Source organism: Anas platyrhynchos, chromosome 5 (assembly GCF_047663525.1).
Source record: "Anas platyrhynchos isolate ZD024472 breed Pekin duck chromosome 5, IASCAAS_PekinDuck_T2T, whole genome shotgun sequence".
In the NCBI taxonomy this organism is placed as follows: Eukaryota; Metazoa; Chordata; class Aves; order Anseriformes; family Anatidae; genus Anas; species Anas platyrhynchos.
The window spans coordinates 36289927-36311248 of NC_092591.1; the positions used below are offsets into that span (position 1 = coordinate 36289927).

General features: G+C 44.2%; 1 protein-coding gene and 1 long non-coding RNA gene across 11 annotated transcripts in view; both read left to right on the plus strand.

Annotated features, from left to right (window-relative positions):
• Positions 1–3603: 3603 nt before the first annotated feature.
• Positions 3604–13467, plus strand: LOC110353091 (uncharacterized). The gene is made up of 2 exons (XR_002403125.4): positions 3604–8985; positions 12761–13467. It is a non-coding gene; the product is annotated as an uncharacterized lncRNA (long non-coding RNA).
• Positions 13468–15992: 2525 nt separating this feature from the next.
• Positions 15993–21322, plus strand: part of MAP3K9 (mitogen-activated protein kinase kinase kinase 9) — a 77340-nt gene continuing 72010 nt past the window's right edge. For 9 of the 10 annotated variants that reach the window (XR_003497351.3, XR_011809701.1, XR_005265993.2 and 6 more), the window contains exons 1-2: positions 16173–16715; positions 20636–21049. Coding sequence is in view for 3 of the 10 variants with exons in the window: in XM_027457485.3 (XP_027313286.1) it covers positions 16433–16715; positions 20636–21049 (697 nt within the window). In the remaining 7 variants the exon portion in view is untranslated. Of the gene's footprint in view, positions 16017–16172; positions 16716–20635; positions 21050–21322 lie in introns of those variants that run through there. The other variant, XM_027457487.3, reaches the window with a different exon arrangement.

The window sequence follows — 21322 nt, forward strand, 5'->3', positions numbered from 1 at the left end:
GTCATGGGTGAGGAGAAGGTATTCCCTCTGTTGGGAACAAAGCCAATTGTGACAAGCATCATTTACAGTAGACTCAGAAGAAAACAGAACTATGAAGCCTATATTTCAACAACATCATTTGCCAAAATACCTTTTAGAATTACAAACACAGCTGTTAAGAGATGGAGTTCTTAGGATGTGTTACCCATAAATACACTGTGATAATGTAACCATCAGGATTACGAAGCGTTAGTTCTTCCAGCTGCTGTTTCATTAACGTTACATAAAAGCCATTCACCTTCTCCACAGAAAGGAGGAAAGAGGGATAACGTTCATTAATAATGTGCCTGAAGGCTGCACTAAATGCTGTAAAAACCTTTATACTTCTCTTTAGGAGCCATTGATTGAATTTGGAGAGATTAGCCTCAGCCTTACAGTAATGATTCACGTTAAACAGTATTCCTGTGTGAGAAGATGGAATTCCCTAACCCTGCTCCTAGAATATTACTGGCTCTACCCTGATCCACAGCAGCATAACCCAGTTTAATAGAGACAGCCCTGTTCCAGAGAACTGGATCCTGGGAATATTTAGTCTGAGTCCAGTAAAATAAGCCAGAGAATCTGACATGCTTGAGAGGACAATTAAATTTCATTGTTTAGCCACTTAAATGCAGGCAGGCTGAAAACATTAAGACACAAGATGGGAAATAATATTATTGGAATCCGTCCATGCCTGAAGGTAAAACTGATAATGAGGCCAGATGTAGGCATCATTAACGAAGTACGAAAAAAATCACGACTAGCTTTTAAGAGAAACAAACTGTATCTTGCAACAGCAGTAGATTCAGTCTATGCATTGAATCTCTGCAATACAGCAAGTAACTGGCTTGTCTTCTGTACTCTACTTTAGCCTTACAATACTTCTTCAGGGTGATGGATATTACTCCCTGTACAAAGAACGTACTCTAAGAAAATTAGAACTCAATGTTGGTGAAGAGTGCGTGATTTTTAGATAAAATATTTAAAAGGGGGCATTAAGTCAGATGACTGGAGAGCAACCTATTCTTAATCCAGTATTTCTTCTATAATTTAGTATGTCCAGACTGAGGTAAAGAAATCATTTTGCTGCATAAGCCAGCGGTACACAGGAGGAGGATAACTCAAAATTGCAACTGTTATTTTGGCCTGATAATAATCCAGTTTCCTCCCATTCTTGGCATATGCACACAATCAAGTGCCCTCTTAACATATGCAGGCTATTTCAAAGACTTCTGCAGCAAACGGATATTATTGGTTCTCTTTGCATATGCCATCATAATACAGATGTGGCCAAGGAAGAATGATCTGTTAATCATATGCAGCAATGTTTTCCTTTACGTCAAGCCACACTCCAGGGGACTGAAAGGGCATTTGCCAAATCAGGGCAGTGCAATATGCGGTGCACAGTAGAAGGTAGATTATACCAAATACTCAGATGAGGTGATGACAATTTCTTGACCAATCTTATAAATACACTTTTTTTTCTTTTAGTGTATGATATTACTAGAATGGGAAGTTAATCAAGACTAAAAAAAACACTGAAATCTGCCACAGAAATACTTCAACGTGTTACCATTTCTAATAATAATATTGTAGCATGCTTTGGACTGTAAGTAGCACTTCAGTCTCTTTTACCTTTGCATTCAAGGAACTTAAGCTTTACACTTTCCCCCCCACCAGACATCTTCTGTGGAATACCCCAAATTATAATTTTAAAATTAGTTATCAATAAAATTCCTAGTTTTTATGACAAGGTAGCTTAGATATTTAGGACAAGAGGTGAAACCAAGTTAAAATTTTACCTAAATTGGGTGCAATTTTTTTATGTCCAGAAACAAGCTTATGATTGGCACTTCCTTGTAATTTTCATTGAAGTCATCATCACAGTTTGATACCAAGCTTTAAGTAGCTAATCAAACAATCAGCAGAAAATAAGAAAAACACTGATTTACTCACTTTACAATTAGGACAGGTGGTACTTCTAGTCTCCATGTTGGGCACAGCATTTGTTTTCAGATGAAGATTGACAAACTAGGCCTTTGTGGCTCATCACCAACTTTTATTTACTTCTCCCTATTGATTCCTTGTCTCAGGATCTATAGTTAGACAGCAATATTACAACCCCAACCTTCAGATCTTGCCGACACATATGTCTTTCTGTGGATTAGACACAGTATCCAAAGCTACAATTCTGACAAAATATAAGATTGAAGAAGACAAAATTCGATTCACCATGCAATTCATCAGCCTAGGAGAGAAACATATCTAGCTTTTGATTTCTTGAAGAAGCAGTAGTTAAAAATATTTATTTGCTTCTTGGTCATTAGCTGTCTTTGCACAATTTTATGTCCTGATTTTATTTCCACCATTTGCCTGAAATTGCAACCTGGTTAAAAGGGGGTTTATCTGAACCCAGAGCATCATCATAAATGGCAATAAATGTGTTTTATTCTTTCATATGAGAAATAAGAAGTAAGCTCATTTACAAGGATGATAGAAAGCAGAAAGTCATTCTACAATACTATTTGCTAGCCGGGTTTCACTGTAAGATAGTTTTCTTATAAAACCTGTCAGGAGTTTTTGTTTTTCTTTTTTTTTCTAGATTTGTTCTTAGTTATAGTAGAATAGCTTTCACCAACTGCAAGACTCCACGGAGTACATCGCCATTATGTTTACATCTGGTAGCAGCTTATCTGCTCTTTTCACAGTTTTTAAGCAAACTTCTAAGCAAGAGCCAGATCTTTCACAGACCAGACTCCCTCCCCAGCAGCTCTGCTCCCCAGTTCACCAAGTTTTGTGAGAAGTCCCACTGGATTCAGCCTTACAAGGGGATTACATTGAAATCAGTCCTGTACACTAGTCTAACTCTCAATGGGAATATAAACTCTAATTCCCAACTGGAACATAGCCCCTTCAGAGACCCCAGAAGAAGCATGCACATTTTCTAGCATTTCTGTGCAGATCAGACAGGATTTACCAGCAGGAAGGTTACATGCCAGGAGACCTCCTCTCCCTGCTGTGCTGGCAGGTTATTATTCACATCACAAAGTGCAGCCCCAGCTGTGTGCCAGGATACAGCCTGCACCCACCTGTATCACGGTCACCATACAACACACTCCCAGGTCCAGCTGCCCTTCCAGGAGGCACCCTCTCCAGGCAGACGTGGGCACACATCGCATCATTCCCTCTCCCTCAGGGTGAAAGAACACCCTTCTTCCCCTCAAATACCAAGAAACAGGAAAAAAGGTATCATTTCCCCCCCCCCCCCCATACACACACCTCTGTGACTAATAGGGCTCTCTGTAGTATTTCATAGTACTGCTTGGGGAGAGATCAATACAGTGAGTGGAGGATGCGAATTACTGGCCTGCAAACAGCTGAACCACGAAGCTCACTGTGCTGTCAATCCTGCCCTTGCAGTTTGTCTCAGCTGCCTGCTGCACCTTTCCAGTATGTAAGCTCTTTTTGCACTCTGAGCCCTGTGGTTTTCTCAAGACAAAATACAGAGACCAAAGTGAGATTCTCCCCTGAAGAAGAGCTCCTACATCAGTTTTTGTTATCAGGGAGTGCTGAAAGGCGGAAAATATTTAAAGCTAGACTCACACAGACCAAAAAGCTCAATAAGAACGAAATAAAAAAAGGAATTCTTACTAACTTATTGATAGCAACCTTTTGTAATTTGCTACAACACTATCTCCATCTCCTTTCCTTTCCCCTTACCAGCCAGAAATTCCCTCTATATACCTTTTCAGCAGCTAGGTGGGCCCCAGGCTCGTTATGCTAACCTCTTCCAGCTGCTTCAACATAGTTGAGAAATCACTTTGAATGGCTTAACGCTCCCATTGCTAAAGACAGAGTGCAGTTTGAAGAGGTTTTCTTCCTAAATTTCTTCCTAGGGATGGTTCTGGTAGCGTTTCTTGCAAGAAAAGTGTGGCAGCGTCCACTTTCATATTACGGGGCCTAATTCTGTGAACGTGTCCATGCAGAAGTCACACAGAGAAGTGTCATCAGTGTCCCAGTGACTGCAAGGTCTCTGTGAACAAAGAGGCATCTGCTGGCCTTGCTGGTACAAGAATTGCCTAAAAACGCCATGGAGATGAAACATAATAAACAAGGCTAAAATTAGAAAATCCAAACAGTAAGCTGACAGTATTTTAGCAGCATTTATACCACATTCTTTAAAGTACAGCACAGCAGTGCCTCGCTGTAAGAAATTTCTCCCAAACAATGATTCATGATACCGCTGGGATAAAATTCTAATTAAGATCTTTGTTTGCAGTTAAAACTCTCTGTCTGAAGTACAAAGCTCTCATAGCATGAGGATGAGTCCACCCAAGACCATTTTCTCCATTTAAAGGATTTCCTCTCTCTTGTGGCTCTTTTTAGCCATTTCTCTAAGAAAGTTGTTCCTATAGAATTGGTGGGTCCCAGCCTAGGAAAGGGTTTCAGTTTTAAACCAATTGTCAGAAGGGGAAAATTTTAAAATTAAATTAAATGCCTACGAATTTTGGGGTAATGAAAAGAGGCCAAAATGAGGGCCCCCAAAGAGGCAGTGTGGAGAACAGTCATAAAATGGCTGTCTTATCAACAGGCACGTAACTTCATGTTATCCACGGCACGGATTATGTCTTGCACAGCTAACGGGCTAAAAATATGTGGACAGAGAACGTGGGGTGGGGATATTATTGCAGGGAGCTATGGAGGAAGCTGTGACTTTGTGGGGAGGCCTGCGAAGAAGCTGAGGAAATCTGCAGAATGAGTGGCATTGCAAGGCAGAAATGTTGTAGGTTCATGGTATTCAGAACATAAGTCACAATTTCACTTGACTGGATTTCATGTGAGCACAAGGGCCTGCTCAGGCAGGTTAGTTCCGAGGCCCTGATGCCTTGGCAGTTTCTCTGGATCTCTCTTAGATTTCAGCTTCATTCTGAATAAACAGAGCACTAACTTTACATTTCTGTCTGATTTCAACGCCTTTACCAACTGCGTATGTAAGGCTCCTCAGTGAATACAGCCTTGTCTGAAGTGGAATATGGCAGTGACTGTGTGCTTTAGTAGGAGGTGTGAAGAATAATTTTGACATTCGAGACTATTGGAAACAGTATGTAATTCATTGCCTTGAGATGGAATGCGGCCATAGTTAACAACCTGAATCTGAGAAAAGAACTACAGAATCTCAGTCTGAAATCCCTTTCAGAAGGTAGCATCTTTAGTCACACACCGCCTCATCACCAATATAGGTCAGCCTCCAAAAAAGCGGTGCCATTTTTTTGAGCAGCCAGGTTTAAATTCCCAGAGACGTCTTATGATTTATACTGGCATGAGATCTCAGCCGCATCACAAAATCTGCTCCTTCCTGTATTCTTTCTGTTCTCTGGAGGTCTCCCAGATGAATATTGAGCAAGTCCGACCTGCTTAGTGCAGAAGATCTGATGAAATCATCCCCTGAGGTGTTGTGACTACTATTTTTGCATTTGCTTGAATTGGCAATGCCTGAAGGTACCAGTTGACAGATTTCAGAATGTGAAAATGATTAATCTGGGGGGGAGTGCCCTGAAACACTGCCACTTTATGGCAGTTCTAACGTAACCTGCATTCCAGCAACCCTTTAAAGAGCTATTTAAAAAGAAAACCCATCTGAGCTACCCAGTGAGCAGCATTCCATGAATCACTGAAGCACAGACCCAGGCTGTCCCAGACAGTCGTGCCTTTTTCTCTAGGCCACATTTTCACTAAGCACTAGCTAAGGGAAGGCATCATCCTGCAGCCACACCGCTGCACAAACCAAATGAAATCAGGCATAAGTACAGCAGAGCGAGGCAAGCCTGAAGGAGGTGTGATGAGAGCTTTATTAGAGAGGACATATGGTTTTTAAAGAAAGGGTCTTCGGCAGTCAGCTGGAGGTGGCATAATTATTCATCAGGAAAACAACAGCAGCTACCAAGATCTTCTCCCTCCCCTGCTGGCTGAATAGATTTCTTGCAGCCCTTCAGTGGGCAACTGGTTTTAACCTACCCTCTGTAAACAACATTTCAGATTAGGTTGATTTAGGAGGAAGCTCTTACTGTTAAACAAATCATATATATATATATATATACACATATATAAAACATATATATACACATAGTTAACTCCACTTCTTGCACCCCCTACTTTCAGATCTTTTGGCTACAACTCAGCAAGACGATCCCCGTGAACACAGAGCAGACGTACATGTTCGTGTGTGCTTGTGCACGTACATAGATACAACACTTTGTAACCTTTGTAACGGTGTTAATACTGTGAGCCTTTTCTTGGTACAGAGGCAAGCCGGTGGGATGAAACTCAGGCTGTTCATTCCTCCTCTATATTTGTTTGTCACATGAGATTGTTCCCCGCTTCGTATCAAGTAGCAGTGGTGTGTACAGATCAGAGAACCGCAAGCAGGTTCATTCCAAGTCTTGGCCAGCCAAAGGGTTTTCCTACAAACACTACTTCTTGGTCCATCCCCACAAGAGACGCTGTGAGAGGGCGTAGCTAAGAGGGAACAACCCTTGGCAGAGTTCCTTCCTGACCATTTGCTCAGGAATGAGGGATGCCCATCATGGAGCAGCTCGTAAATCTTTTATGGCAAATTCCTCGGGATTTTCAGGCATCCAGAGGGATCTGTGTTTCCTGAGGCCACTTGTAGGGATGCCTTGTGCAGCTGCCAGGCTCTTGGCTCCAAGTTTGGCTCCAGAGCATTGTCCACATTAAAAGCATTACCCTATTTATTTCCTTGGTGCGTTCTTTATCAGACCTTGGCATGGAAAGATATATTCAGCCCCCAGGGAAATCTTTGATGGATTTAGCATTGAAAATGAATAGGGAGAAAACTGTTAAAGAGTAAAGGAATTAGGCAGAGGTGTGTGATGCTGATGGCAGTTATTCATAAATTTCTGACCACATCTTCCTGGGAAACATATAACCTTTATCTGTTCATAGGCCTTCCCAGAATAGTGATGACTGCAAAATGGCCTGGAAACGCTTTTCTGGAGATAAACAATGGAAATGATCTAACATTAAAAATAACCCTAAAGGCGAAAAATCAGAAATGACTTTGAAACAAAGGAAGGGTGGAGTAAGCAACCCTTTTGGAGAGATTCATACCCTGCTTCATTAGGCTTATAGAGCCCAGGAATGCCAGGGAAGGTTGCATCAGAAATCTCTAAGATATCTGCCTGTATGTTATTAAAAAAAAAAAAAAAAATGTTCTGAACTTATAGGAATTAGTGAACCTATTGCAAAATTCACAGCAGTTAAAATTAGATTTTGAGTGATTTATCTTTTTGCCATTGTTTCAGCATGTGACACGACATGACGAGAGAAGGTTTTCTTGCAAACAGTATTTGAACCACAAAACGCTATTTTGCAGTAGAGAATGTACTTCCAAGATTTAATTCAATACTGAGTGTTACACAAATCATATGAAAAACAGCCTTGCTGTGGTAACAGCACAATTAAGCACAGGTGGCCAAAGTATTTTGACTCTTGGACTGAATTTTGAATTTCTGGTACACGCTGCTGCTTCAGTTTTGTTAGTACCAATGCAGCTGCATGCTTCCTTGTAAATCTATACCTGGCATGTGATAGAAAATGAGCAGAGCATTCTAAACTGAAAAAAAAAAAAAAAAAAAAAAAAAAAAAAGATGCAAGTCAAAGCTTCAGGCATAATTTTGCAAGCTAGTAACTAAAAAGCATCTTTATTCACAGCTGTTATTTCTATTGACATCAGGAAACTGCAAACAAGTTTTTTGTTGTTGTTGTTGTTTGCTTTTCTTTTTTCATTTTTTTTTTCTCCCACACAGAAGGTCTGTAGGATCTGCGTCTCCCAAGTGAACAGTTCAGAGTTCATAGTCATCCAACTTTTCACTAGCCTGCCTAATGCGTCACGCCTGACACCAGATCTAAACAACGCATACGTTCCCAAAAGGGCTTCGTTGTGATTGGCAGGCCTGCGAGGAGTTGCTGTCAGATGCTATGCACATAGCTAATTGCATCTCCCAGTTCTGTGAAACCCATCAGCTCATAAACTTTGAAACACATGCTTAGTGTTGTCAGATTTGCTCATAAATACAACAGATAAATTGCAAGAGACTGAGTTTAATGGAGTGATGGAAGAACATCAGCTCCAGGCTAGAAGTGTTTAGTAGGAGTAGGACTGATAGCTCCGGAAAATCCATCAAATTTAGTTAGCTAGATTGACCTTCAAGGAAATTATGTAGGAGGTGGTTGCACAGGCAGTGTGTGGCCTTGTGTAGTCTACAGGAAGAAGAGAGAGTGCATTACTGAGAGCCTATCCTTTATAATAACACATCTCTTCTTCTTCCCACTGATAAGATAGCAACCGCCATTCTCTTTGTCGTCTTTCTTTCTAACACTTCTATCCAAAATAAGGATAAAAGTGTGCTGAGAATTATTTGGTTGTTGTGGATATAAACCTGGGAACTGTCGTGTTCTCTGAACCATTTGGTAGAGGAGCTGAGGGAAAAAAGTCAGTCCTAGAAGTCCTAGAAGTGAATGTAGTTACATCTGAATTACAATTAATTACAAATAATTCAAACTTACAATGAAAACTAATTAGCCTGCATGGTCTTCAAGGAATATAAACAAGTTTACATACCAAAAGCATGTGTCTCTTTTTTCTCACCCTTACAGTACTATAACAATTTGTAATAGCACATAGAAGACCCATAGACGAAAAAGGTTAAACTGGAAGACAAACAGGAAAGAGATGAACTCAACTCCCAATTTCAGAGGGTGAAAGGTGTTGGACTGAAGAGGAGCTGGAAGAAAACTATGGTGAGAGGAGTAAGAAGTATGGACCATGTGAAGAGGTCTGCTGAGGAGGCACAGAGTGTTGCAGGGAGCCTGTCTTCCCATCTTCCAAGCCTCCTGGTGGACCTAGAAGAGGCTGGACTGAGTGGTGTCATTAGCAATAAAATGCAGGTAAGGAGAGTTTTAATGCTTCTGTTGCAGGCTGCCATGAGCTCAATACACCCTTCTATATCCCATGCTATCCCCCCAGCAGGGCTCACTGCTGCAGATACAGTCTGGGCCTGGCAACCTCCCCACAGTGGGCAAGAGCTCGGCCAGCCAAGGAGCCTGGAGCCTGTGTGTGCTGTGACTCACACTGCCTCATTCCTCCAGGGTTACGCAATTAGCGTTTTTTTTTTTTTTTTTTTTTTTTTTCCTCCATAGCAAGGTTTTCTTCCACATTCTTTCAGTGGTTTTGTTTCCCTTCAGTAAAAGTGCCCGCCTTTGTCATGATTTCACCCAAAGTGCGCAGGAAATTAAATAATGCAGCCTGGCCCAGTACCAAGGGCCCATTTTCTCAAGGGGAACAGGAAAAGGTGATAATGATTTCAGGAACTGGAAAACAAATACGTTCTATGAGGCCTGCAATTGTTTCATGTGAGTGAATAAAAACAATGAGCCTTGAGGCCTGAGGAAGCAGCGTGTGGCTCCAGCAGGACCAAAAATAGCTCGGGCAAGAATTTCTTCGCTGTTACCGCAGAATGGAAAAATAAAACCGCGTTTAACCGGCGGCATATGAGGCAGGGGACGACATTGTTGCGATGCCGATGCGGGCCGGCGGGGCGCAGGCCGCAGGCGAGGCCCGGCCCAGGCGGGGGCAGCACCAGCGGCCCGCCGGGCCCCACCGGCCGCGGCTCCGCGGCGCCCCCCGGCGGCAGCTGCGCGGAGCCGGCCGCCGCCTCCACGCGAGGCCCCGGCTTCGGGCCGCGCTCGGGCCCAGGGCAGGCCCGGCCCCGGCCCGGTGCCCTCAGGGGGCGTGTGAGGGAGAGCGAAAATTTGACAGTTTAAGCATGGATGCTTTATGCTAGGAATAGACTAAACAATTCATGTGCTAATATTCAATAAAATGAATCATTTCTTACTGATTTTACTCGAATTCTTTGCTTGTGGTGAAGAAGCTACTACTCTGTACTAGACAGGGTAACTGAAAATGGGGAAATGAACTTTTTGTAGCTATCCAAATGGGCTCACCGTGACACGTTTTGCATATGATTTCAACAAAACAAACAAAACAAAACAAAACAAAACAAAACAAAAACAACAGAGCAAATAGCATGCTAGCTTTTCCCAAAGATTATTATAAAATGGTGGATTTGGGTCAGATTTTAAATCCCACTAGGTACCTGTCCACCATCCCAGGCAGGCGCTTGCTTGTGTTAGAGGCTTCAAGCATTTCAATCTTCCATAGCAGCACTGTGCAATCTAACAAGAGTGGATACTGTTGTGGAGTAGTCTTTGCTGGCATGAATTTGAGGTGAATGCTTAACAAGCATTAAAGCTGTGAGTGAATTACATAGCTCATTCTATTGAGTTCTGGCTCATCTTTACCCCATTTGCCATTAGTTTGACGCACGTTTCAGAAAAATAGATATTACAAAAAAAAAAATCTAAGAACTGTAAAAGCTTTTATTATGTCCCTTTTCCAAATCCCTTCTTCCTTTAAAGCTGTCTTACTTGTTTTGAATAGAAGTGTCAAAGCTGACTTCAGGAAAGGTCTGATTATTACTTATCTATGCATAAACTGAAAATTCTGGAGACTAACTGAGACTTTTGGGAACAGAAGCTGAGACTCTCCACTTCCCTGTGATACAAAATTCCAGATGCTACCACAAGTGGAGCAGGAAAAGTTATGCTTGAGGAATAGTTATGTGAAGAAAGCCTGTCATACGGGGCCTTTCAATAGGCGTTCATTTGGAGGCAAAATACAACACCATGAGAAATTAGGAGGCATGTATCCTTCAGGACTTAATTTTGTTTAATATTATATTTTGAAAACTACTCAGGTACCAATTAGAGTAAAAGGCACCCAACAGTCTGCAGTCTGGGGCTGATTTGTGTAGGATACCTCAATGAATCCTATTTCTCTCATGTTCTTCAGAAGCTTCAACTGTACAGAGCTGTACAGTGTCTTCACAGTGTGCAGAACCAGAGCCCACCAACTAGGGAAATAAAAAAAAAAATAGATAAAGTAAATTAATTTTGGAACGTAAAGGTACATGCCTCAAGATAACTGCAATAGTGTAACATGAAATTCATGCTCATTGAGCTGATGTCTCTGACTGTCCATGGATCTGGTGCTGCCAGTACTAAGAGATGGCATTTGAATAAAAACATTACGTGTCTTTTTCTGCCCACTTACTGAAAGATCAAAATAGAATTAGGTCCATTTCCATGTAAGTACAAGGAAATCCCCCTCCAGTTGCCTTATGAAGTACTAAATGGATACAGAGTCATATCTGAGCTTAGTCACTAGGTATAGGGTAGACACAATATAGGAAAATGTAGACAGGAAATTTTCCAGTGAAGAGTGATACATTTTCTGAAAGAGGCTGCTCTGACTAATTCTTCTAAGAATTTAAACCGTGATTGCAAATAAAAGGAGACAGCAGGCAAATATTGCTTATTCCTGCAAAATAACATGAATAAAACCAATTACTACTGCACTGACCTATCTGGTTTTATTTTAGATTGAATTGTTACTCTGAATAGTAAGTTAACTTACTGAATACACATGAAAGAAAAACACACACACACATATCAGCATGAATAAACAAAAGGATTGTTTTACTCCAAACGAAAAGGCTATATATTTCATCTCCATTACTTTGCAATGGAGTTTTATTTGAGTTATGGTTTGAGTATAAAGTTATGATTTAGGTATGCATACTGGTATCTCTAATGGATGTTGCATGTCTTTGTATGTTGTAATGCTAAAGCACCATTAGAGTTAGGAACAAAGTCTTCATCCATCTGCTATGGTTTGAGTTCACATGCAGGATTCTTCATTTTTGTGTTGTATTTCTGAAGCTATTCCAGGATGGCTTCAGCAACCTGAAAACTGGCCCATACACTTTGTTTGACAAAGTTAAAACCTAAACAAAATCATGGGCTAGTTCATATCTTGGTTTTGATCTTCTTTTTGTTATTTCCAAACAAAACCTCACTGCACTCAAAGGAGACTTGGTCTTTCCTTGGGCTGAAGGCCTCAAGGGGAAGCCAAGGTGCCAGGGGCAGTGCTGGCATTGTGGTAGGAAGCTGAACACGCTGGGGGAGTGCTGAACCATATCATATGCTGGCAGTGCCACTGAAGTGTATCGTGCTGCTGCTTCAATTTTCACATGCAATAAAAAAAGGAAGATTTGTGGTTTAAAAGACTTCAGAGCTCTTTCCTGAAAGGTCTGCTTTAGTGTCTTTGCTGAGCTTCAGTGGAACCATTTGCATTGCACTGATTGCACTATTCAAATTGGTTTTATTATTGTTCCGCACATTTTCGAAACTGTGGCAAGATGTTACCCGTGTGGCAGTACAGGTGTTCCTCTGCAGGAGTGGCAGCTCACCAATGCCAAGTGAAATAATGGCTGTAATGAAATAATGGCTGTAAATGTGGCTTGTATTGGAACAATATACAGCGTGTAAATGGACATCATTACTAAACCAAAATTACACATGATTTCTGTTAACTGTGTATGTTTTACTGTAGGCAGAAAGCTCATTTGAAAGTCTTTCTCTGTTTCATTTTTTCTTCTATGGAGGTTGATAAATGTATCAGTGCTATGTGGTATGTGTGAAATTATACTATGACCTGTGAATTTAAAAGCTGAATCTGTCTGTGATATCCATAGGGAAGTCCGAGATTTTATCCCAGAATTTCCACTATCCAATGTTTTTAGTCTTGTTTTATTTTCAGGTCATCTGTTCCATGAAGAAAGAAGATAACAGCCATCTGGGAGATTAGCATATATATTTTATGAAGCAGAGCAGAACTCTCTCTTCTACTGACTCAGATGCTAAAGACACAGATTCACAGCCTCGCTCCTAGCCAGCACAGCACAGTTTCCAAAGCTGATGTTACCAGTGGCTTACTTCTCTCCCTTGCAGTGACATTGGCGTAGCAGTTCTTTTCTAAAGTGGGAAAAAAAAACACAGTCCAGTTTTACAGCCATGCAGAAAAGTAATTTATAGTGATAGAAGAATCAATTTGTCAGTAGAGATTACATTATTTGAGGAGACATTATCAGTGATTGATCAAATAACTGTCTACTGGCATAACACACATCTCCAGAGTGCTTTATGTGGCTCTAGCTGTGGGTATAACCATGGAACACAGCTGAGATACATCTCTGGGAATGAGAGCATTAGTGCTGAGGTAATTTAAGATGCAAATATGAATGACCATGGAATGTAAAAGGAGCGAGCTGCACTAAGGAGACGCACCAAGGAGCATCTCCTTAATGTTTTATAGTTATGTATTGTGCTGGTAGAGATGTGCTTTCATCAAAGCTATAGTTGGTAAAACAGTAGTGATCTTGTACTGTTGACTGTTTCTGTTCCAGTACTTTTTCTTCCTTTTAGATCTTCTCTTTTATTTTTTTTTATTTTTTTTTTGGGGGGGGGGGAGTAACATCTTGATTTTTGCTCTCACAGAGCACACAGACTAGGAGCCTAGAGTGCCAAGTTTTTGATATCCAATGTAGTTTTATAACTATGGACTGGCACAGTAGTAAGATGTTGTTACAGAGCAGCTAGGTCCAGTGAAGAGGGAGGAAAGGTTTCAGTTCAAAGAAAAAGTACTAGTGTAGTAGTCTGCATAAATATACCAGAGAAGATTCAGCAAATGTTGTCCTAAATATATATGAATGATGAAACGGAGTCAGCAGAGCACTTTCCTTAGCTTCTTAAAACAAAACTTCTTTTTTTTTCCTCCTTTAAACAATGTTTAGTGTTATTTTCTTCTTCCTTTTGCCAGTTACGGAAATATTAACTTAACACTTACTGATCCTTCTTTTTACCTTGATCACAAGAACAGCCCTTCCAATCTGGCCAAATCTTTTCATTCAGAAACCACTTTCTGACACAGCTGGTTAAAGATGCCAAGAGAAATCTGTGAAAAGGGTAAAAACCGATCAGGGCTCTTCCCGAGCATTTCCCTGGACACTCTCCCAGATCCAGGCACTTGTTGTTCTGGGCTCCCTGAGCAAGCCAGACCGTCTCCGTAGAAACAAACACATCGCAGGGAAAGGAAAAGGGGGCAGAAAAGAAAAAAAAAAAAAAAAAAAAAAAAAAAAGGCAAAAAAGCAAGATCTCTTTTACAAGACGACTGTTTATCACAATACCAAGGCATCCCACAAGAGGGCAGGGTTCTGTCTCGTTAGGTCGCTGCAGCAGACAACCCGAGCTTGGCCTGAAGTCCATTTTTCTCATCATTTTCACCATCAGCAATGTAACTCTCTACTTTAAAGTTTTCAGTGTTACGCAGCAGTGATCTAAATAAGTTTTAAACAGCTGAAAGACAGGAGACTTCTATTTTATGTCTCACTAAAATTTTTATACTACAATTTTTAAAGCTTTGAATTATATTTGTATGTTTTTGTTGTTTTTTAATTATTTTCCTTAAATGTAATTGCACAGAAAAGTATTGCATGCAACTGTGGCTGTTTTTAAATAGGGACATTAAAATCAGTCCTTCAGATTTCATCTCAGTCATCTGTTATTTGAACTTCAAAAATTAAAATACAGCTATTTGTTAACCCTCAGCTTCTAAACGCAGGCTGTTGCTGACAGGGAGAGGTCTGCTGTCCCCTTCCCCATCCTGCCCTACTTCCCCACATTGTGCCGGCTTTAATGATCGTGTGTATGTACAGTCCTAATGCGAGTCAGATCAACCTGAAAAGCTGACTGAAATCTCACCACCTTTCCTTGGTGGCTTAGCTTTCAGCTAGATAAATGAGCTGAAACGACTCTAGAGCCACTCAGTCACTGCTGGTGGAATCAGGAAAGCAGGTCAAGCATGACAGGGGACAGGGAAGTCCCCTTCAGCATCAGCTCTGAATAAGAGGAAGCACTTCTCTGCTGGTGGGTGGCAGAGCACTGGCACAGGCTGCCCAGAGAGGCTGTGGGGTCTCCTTCTCTGGAGATATTCCCAACCCACCTGGGTGCTGTCCTGTGCAGCCTGCCCTAGGTGGCCCTGCCTGGCAGCGGGAGGCAGCTGTCTCCAGGGGTCCCTTCCGACATCAGCCATCCTGTGCCTGGGCTCAGTAATACGGGATAAGCGTACACTGATTGTGAAAATGCACCATTAAGTAACAAAAGAATAGTGGACACCATCAGATCTACCCTCACTGGCAAGAAAAGATGGAGATACCATAAAATCTACTGCTCATTTCTTAGACGAGTCTGATTTGAATACTAGTATTGAAACATGCCTAAATCCTGCATGTCACATTGAAGTGTTCTGAGCTCAAGCATGTATTTTGCTTTTCAATTCCTTTATAAAATAACAGATGTTGATGTTGATCTTTTTTCTAGGTGAGGTGTATTTGCTTCCTGTCAGAAATAAAGGCTGTTTGTGAAAAAAGGCACTTGAAAGTCCTCAGTGCCATGCAGGGTTCTCTGAGATACTTTCTCAGATTACTAAAATTCTTTATTAAAACAATTAAATCTTTATTAGATTATTACTATATTTCATGGGATGGATGTGCTTTCCCAGAAAACAAGACTAGCCGATTCATGTATTTTACAGGCACCAGTAGGGATTCTGAGCGCCACGTTTAACTCAGCGCACGCTCTCCTTAAGGCCCTCATCCTCCTGTCACAGCCACAGCGGCCGCGGCGCCTCACGGCGCAAGATGGCGGCGGGCGGGAACACGGCCGCTCGCCCGCCCCCTACCGGGGGCCGCCCCCCCCCCGCGGGACCCGTCGCGCGCAGGTCTGGCCCCGCCCCTCCGCCAACGCCGCTCTGCCATTGGCCAGCGGCGCCGCCGACCGGAGAGGGTGGCCCCGCCCCCTCGGCGCGCCCCGCCTTCAGCCCTCCCCGCGCCGTGCTCCCCTCCGCAGCCAATGAGAAGCGGCGGGGTGGGCGGGCCTGGCTGCGCTTAACTGACAGGTGCCGCGCGGCCAATCGGAAGCGAGGGCTGGCGGGGCGGGGGCCAATCGCGAGGCCGCCGGTGAGTGCGCGACTCCGGCGCGAGGGGGGCGGGCGGGCGTGTCCGCGCGGGCGAGCACCCGCCAATCGGACGCGAGGAAGCCTTGACGGGCGGCGGCGGCGCCCAATAGCGGCGAGGAGCCGGAACGGCCCCTCCCCTCCGCCCGCCGAAGCTGCCAGAGAGTCAGGTGGCTCCGGGATGCGCGGCGGCGGCGGGCGGCGGCGGCGGCGGCCGGGGCGGGGGACGCGGCCGCGGTGGCGGCGGCCCGGCGGCAGGCGCTGCCCGGCCTCGCCTCTCCCCGCGCTGGGCTGAGGCGGCCCCCCCCCGGCAGCTCGGCGGCGCCGGGGCCGCATGAACAATAGGCGGCCCGCCCGGCCCCGCCGCCCCCCGCCGCGCCCGGCTGCCGCGGGCGGCCCCCCCTATGGAGCAGCCTGGCCATGGAGCCCCTGAGAGCGGAGGGCGGGGAGGCGGCGGGCGGCGGGCCGCTCTGGACGGCCGTCTTCGAGTACGAGGCGTGCGGCGAGGACGAGCTGAGCCTGCGGCCGGGGGACGTGGTGCAGGTGCTGTCCCGGGACTCGCAGGTGTCCGGCGACGAGGGCTGGTGGACGGGCAAGATCGACCAGCGCGTCGGCATCTTCCCCAGCAACTACGTGAGCAGCGGCGTGCAGGGGGCCGGCCCCGAGCTGCGGGCCCGCTACCCGCCGCCCCCCGCCATACAGCGTAAGGAGGACGGGCACCGGGGGGGGGGGGACCCGTGTGGCCCTAACGAGCCGCGGTGGGAGCGGGGAGGCCCCGGCCTGGCCCCGCTGGGAGCCCGGCAGCAGCCCGGTGGGGGAAGGCCCGGCCCTTTTCCCACCCCTCCGGCGCCCTTCTGTCTTGCAGGCTCGCCGTTCTCTCCGGGGAGGCCAAAGCTGGATCCCCGTGGTAGCGTTTTGCTGGTGCCGGGAGCTGTTTCTCTTTGTTAAGCGCTGCGTTTCTAGGGGCTGGTGAATTTTCACGAAATGAATGAAGCTCCGTGCCTAGGCAGTGGTGGAGGCTCCGGGGGCTCTCCCTTCAAGAACATCCTTAAGGAGACGTTGCTGGATGGGACATGGTTGCTTTCCGCAGTGTTGATTCACTGCTAATATTTGTTCAATACATTCCTTGCTCCTAGCCAAAAGTCATTATTTTTTTATGTAAAAGAAGCCCCATCTTAATTTGTGTTATCAGGTTCCCCCTTGCCATTTACCTTCTTACAAATTCTGTTCTAAAACGTACCCAATGAGTCTTACATGAATTGGGATTTTGGGGCCTGAGAGTTGCTTGATTCAGGTGTGATGCTGAAGGCGTGAAGGGATTGGCTTGTTCCTAATTTCAGCGCTGTTTGGAAGCTTTTGGAGCCAGGCTTCAAGCCATTTTTTTCTGCTGATTTTAAGTGCTGTGTATGGTTGTGGAAAGAGAAACAGTAAGGAATGAATGTTGCTGGATCCTGTTTCTCTATCAATATTGACAATTCAGGCACAAATAAAGCTTTGGGGGTGTGGGGTGAAGATAAATCATCAGATTAGTAGGTTTTTCTAGAAAGTGAAAAGAGTAAAAAGATGCTTTGTCCTATCTGGGACATATCTCCAAGGAATACAACTAATACCTTCTTTTTTCATTCTTTGTCTCCTTGAAAGCATTTAAGTAAAAAACTCAGTAATTCATAGCATTGCCCTTGGAACTGTGAAGGGACTAGGTTGGGCAGTGGGGGTGCTTTCCTTCCTGCTGGAACAGCATGGATTTTCCTTTCCCCATATACAGAAAACACTGCAAACATTTAGTGGGTTTAGTTTTGAGGTGGTTGTGAAGAACCATTTCTTCAGAAATTTTTGAAGCCTCAGCTTCCCTCCTGTTTTGCCTGTTTTGTTTTTTGCCTGCTTTTGCAGTCTTTGTAAATGTGGCCTTCCTGCCCTATTACACTTCTCATGGCTGGGGATGGTTCAGGAGCAGTTGTGGAGTTGCACCTTCCCCTTTTACCCTTGTCTTACCCTTCTGCTGCCCTAACAGGAGTGCACTACCTCTGTTCTCTCAAGTCAGCAGCCATATGTTCATGACGGAATAGAACTTGTTCCCCTGCAGTGAGTTTTTAATATTCTAAGGGGCTGTGGTGTTGTGTTGGTTTTTTTTGGTTTTGTTTTTTTATAGAAGCAATGATTTGGACAGGTGTTTAGGTTGGTTGCTGTTGAATTGAATTTCCAAGTTTAACGTTATAAACCTCTCTGCCCTTTGCAAGGACTGAGGCTTGCTTTAGGGCTGGTTTAGTTAGTTTGAAAGCTGTTTGGAGTAACAATCTACTTGCTCACTGGACTACAGAGTAAGAATCTTCTGTGGCAGTAGTGCAAGGAGTAACTCCAAAGATGTACAACTCCGTGGAGATGCTATTTTTAGTTGCTTTCCTAAAGTTTATCTTCATGTTTCGTGAAGGTGTTGGAGTGCAAGTCCTTGAGATTTTGTTTCCGCTGAGAGCTGTGCTAGCAGGTAGCAGCGTGCTGGCTTTCAGCCGTCGGGGTAGCACGCTTGAATCTTACCTCAAGGGTACCCTGATGGTACAAGTGTGCTCCCCCTGCGGTGCCTGTTGAGGCTGTCAGCAATGGGCAGGTCTGGAGGACCCTTGTCTGCACTGCGGGCTCTTAGACACTGCAGACCATGTTAAATAGCTTAATCACACAGTATAATAAATAGCAATTAAATAGCAGCTACTTCGCAGTTGGGTGATGAGGCGCTGGAACAGGTTGCCCGGAGAGGTGGTGGGGTTGTGGATGCCCCATCCCTGGAGGTGCTCAGCGCCAGGTTAGGTGAGGCCCTGGGCAACCTGCTCTGCTGGGTGGCATCCCTATCCGTGGCAGGGGTTGGAACTGGGTGAGCTTTGAGCCCCTTCCACCTTGAACCATTCTCTGACGTGGCCACTGGTTCATGGCTGTGATTCCTTATCAGTCCCCAGAGGAGTGATAGCACTTCACTTAAATTCTACGGCAATAAGACCAGCGTGTTAAATGCCCCCATTGCCTGGACAGTGTGCAGCATGTCCGACAAATGAAACTGGAGTTTAGAAAAGGGATTTGAGTGCTTAGAAATGTGAGGAAAATGAGTCGTTTGTGCACTAGGGTAGTAGCTGTGAAGATAAACTAACTCAACAAGAAATGCCTTTTTAAAAAACAAACAAAAACAAAACTTGGCAGCATATGGCCTGTTTTCCTGGTGAAGCTACCCGTGAGGGTGAGGTAGCTGGTCTGAGTAAAGAAACATATTCAAGCTAAAGCAAAGAGCATGCTTGCATGTGGAAGAAATTGCAGAGTAATTGCATACATTTCAGTGCAGCATATCTGACTTCACATGGAAGCATAAACCTCTGGCCTGGTGCCCCGGAGTGACTTCGGTTCCTGTGTGAACCCAGCAGGAGCGCGGTGCTCCTGAGGTGCGGTTTGTCCGGAGCTGCTCCTGGAGCTGTGCCCGGAGCTGTGCCTGGAGCTGTCCGTTCAGCACCGCGGGAGGCGGCGGGAGAGCACCCGCTGTCCTCGGAGCCTGTTTTGCCTGGGACTGCCAGCTCCTTTTGTGTGTTTTCAGCAACACGGTCCTCTCTCTGGTGTCCGTAGTTACTGTCGTCATAGTCTTGTTCTAAAATTTCTGTGCTTCTGGTCAGAACTTACGTCTTTGTCTTCACTCAGCTGCAGCTCCTGAGTTTTTGAACACCAGGACTCTTACTGTAGGAGTAAAACCTTCTTTGGCTTTAAATCAGCGTGTAAATCCTTGGAGTTCAAAATCTTAACCAAAAGATGCATTCAAGTAGTGGACAAGAAGTGTTCTAGGTGGGAAAGGAAGGGTCTTTATCCTTCTGGAAAACTTCCCGGTCAGTTTTTTACCTTGTTTCCCACCAACCTGTTGTTCATGGAACACTAAAAGAACACAGGCATCCTTATTATGCACTATATATAATATGTATTAGTCAAAAATGTTTTTCTTATTGCTAGCCCAGAATACTCAGTATGCACAGTCTGATCCATCTGTTTGTTGCACTGTTGTACGTAATGTCAGAGCTGGCTGACAGAGCTCATGGGGAACAAGTCTGCACAGCTTGTAGAAGTGTGGAAGAATCAGCTTGGTTTGGGAAGGACTACAAGATAGTTAGTGACAGTTGGAAAAAAGAAACATTAAAATACAAGACAAATGCCGAAGATTCATTTGGGGTCAACTTTCAGCTCTATTGTATTAAGTACTGTGGTCCTGTCAGTGAAGATTAGGCTGTGGGTGTCTCTTGTGTTATTTTTCAGTATCTTGTGCTGTCATCGAGGGCAAGAAATGAGGGTTTATCCTTAACAGGGTTTCAGCGTGTTAAGATGATGATATTTGAAGTGTATCATTGACGACTGTGATGTCAAAGCCATCACCATTCACAGGGAATGCTTTGTACTGGTTTTTATCATACTGCAGGATCTGTTTTACCACGCTATTTCTTAATGAAAGATCACCAGAAAGGACGTTTACTTTCATTTGTATTATTTCGAATAAAAATTGGCCCTTCTCCTAAGGGTAAGGGTGAGGTTGTGCAAGGTGGACCTTGAGCTGATCTTCAGGTTGTGCAGTTGCTAAATGTTTACATCTCTTTTTCTCTCTTTTTCTAGTCCTGGAGATCGACTTCTCAGAGCTTGTTCTGGAGGAAATCATTGGCATAGGGGGCTTCGGGAAAGTATATCGAGCTGTGTGGATAGGAGATGAGGTTGCTGTCAAGGCAGCTCGCTATGACCCCGACGAGGACATCAGCCAGACCATTGAGAATGTCCGCCAAGAGGCCAAGCTCTTTGCCATGTTGAAGCATCCCAACATCATCGCCCTCCGGGGTGTATGTTTGAAGGAACCGAACCTTTGCTTGATCATGGAGTTTGCCCGTGGAGGATCGCTAAATAGAGTGTTGTCTGGTAAAAGGATACCTCCAGACATATTGGTGAACTGGGCAGTGCAGATTGCAAGGGGAATGAACTACCTGCACGAGGAAGCGATTGTTCCCATTATTCACCGTGACCTGAAGTCCAGCAACAGTAAGTGCTACACAGAGAACAGGCAGGGTTTTGGGAAGAAATAGTGTGTAGCAAAGAGGGGAGTAATGTTAATTTCACAGTCCTTTCTCATGAACCACTGTATCCTCTAATTCAATCCCAAAGGGCTTGAGCTGTGTAAAATATGGTGCTGTAGACTACAGAAAACAGACAAATGCTTGCACTTTATAGAAGCAACTTTTAAATGACTGCTATAATTGGAGCATGCTTCTGTCATAGTCCTCATATTTATGATGTCTCAGTTTTATTGGCATT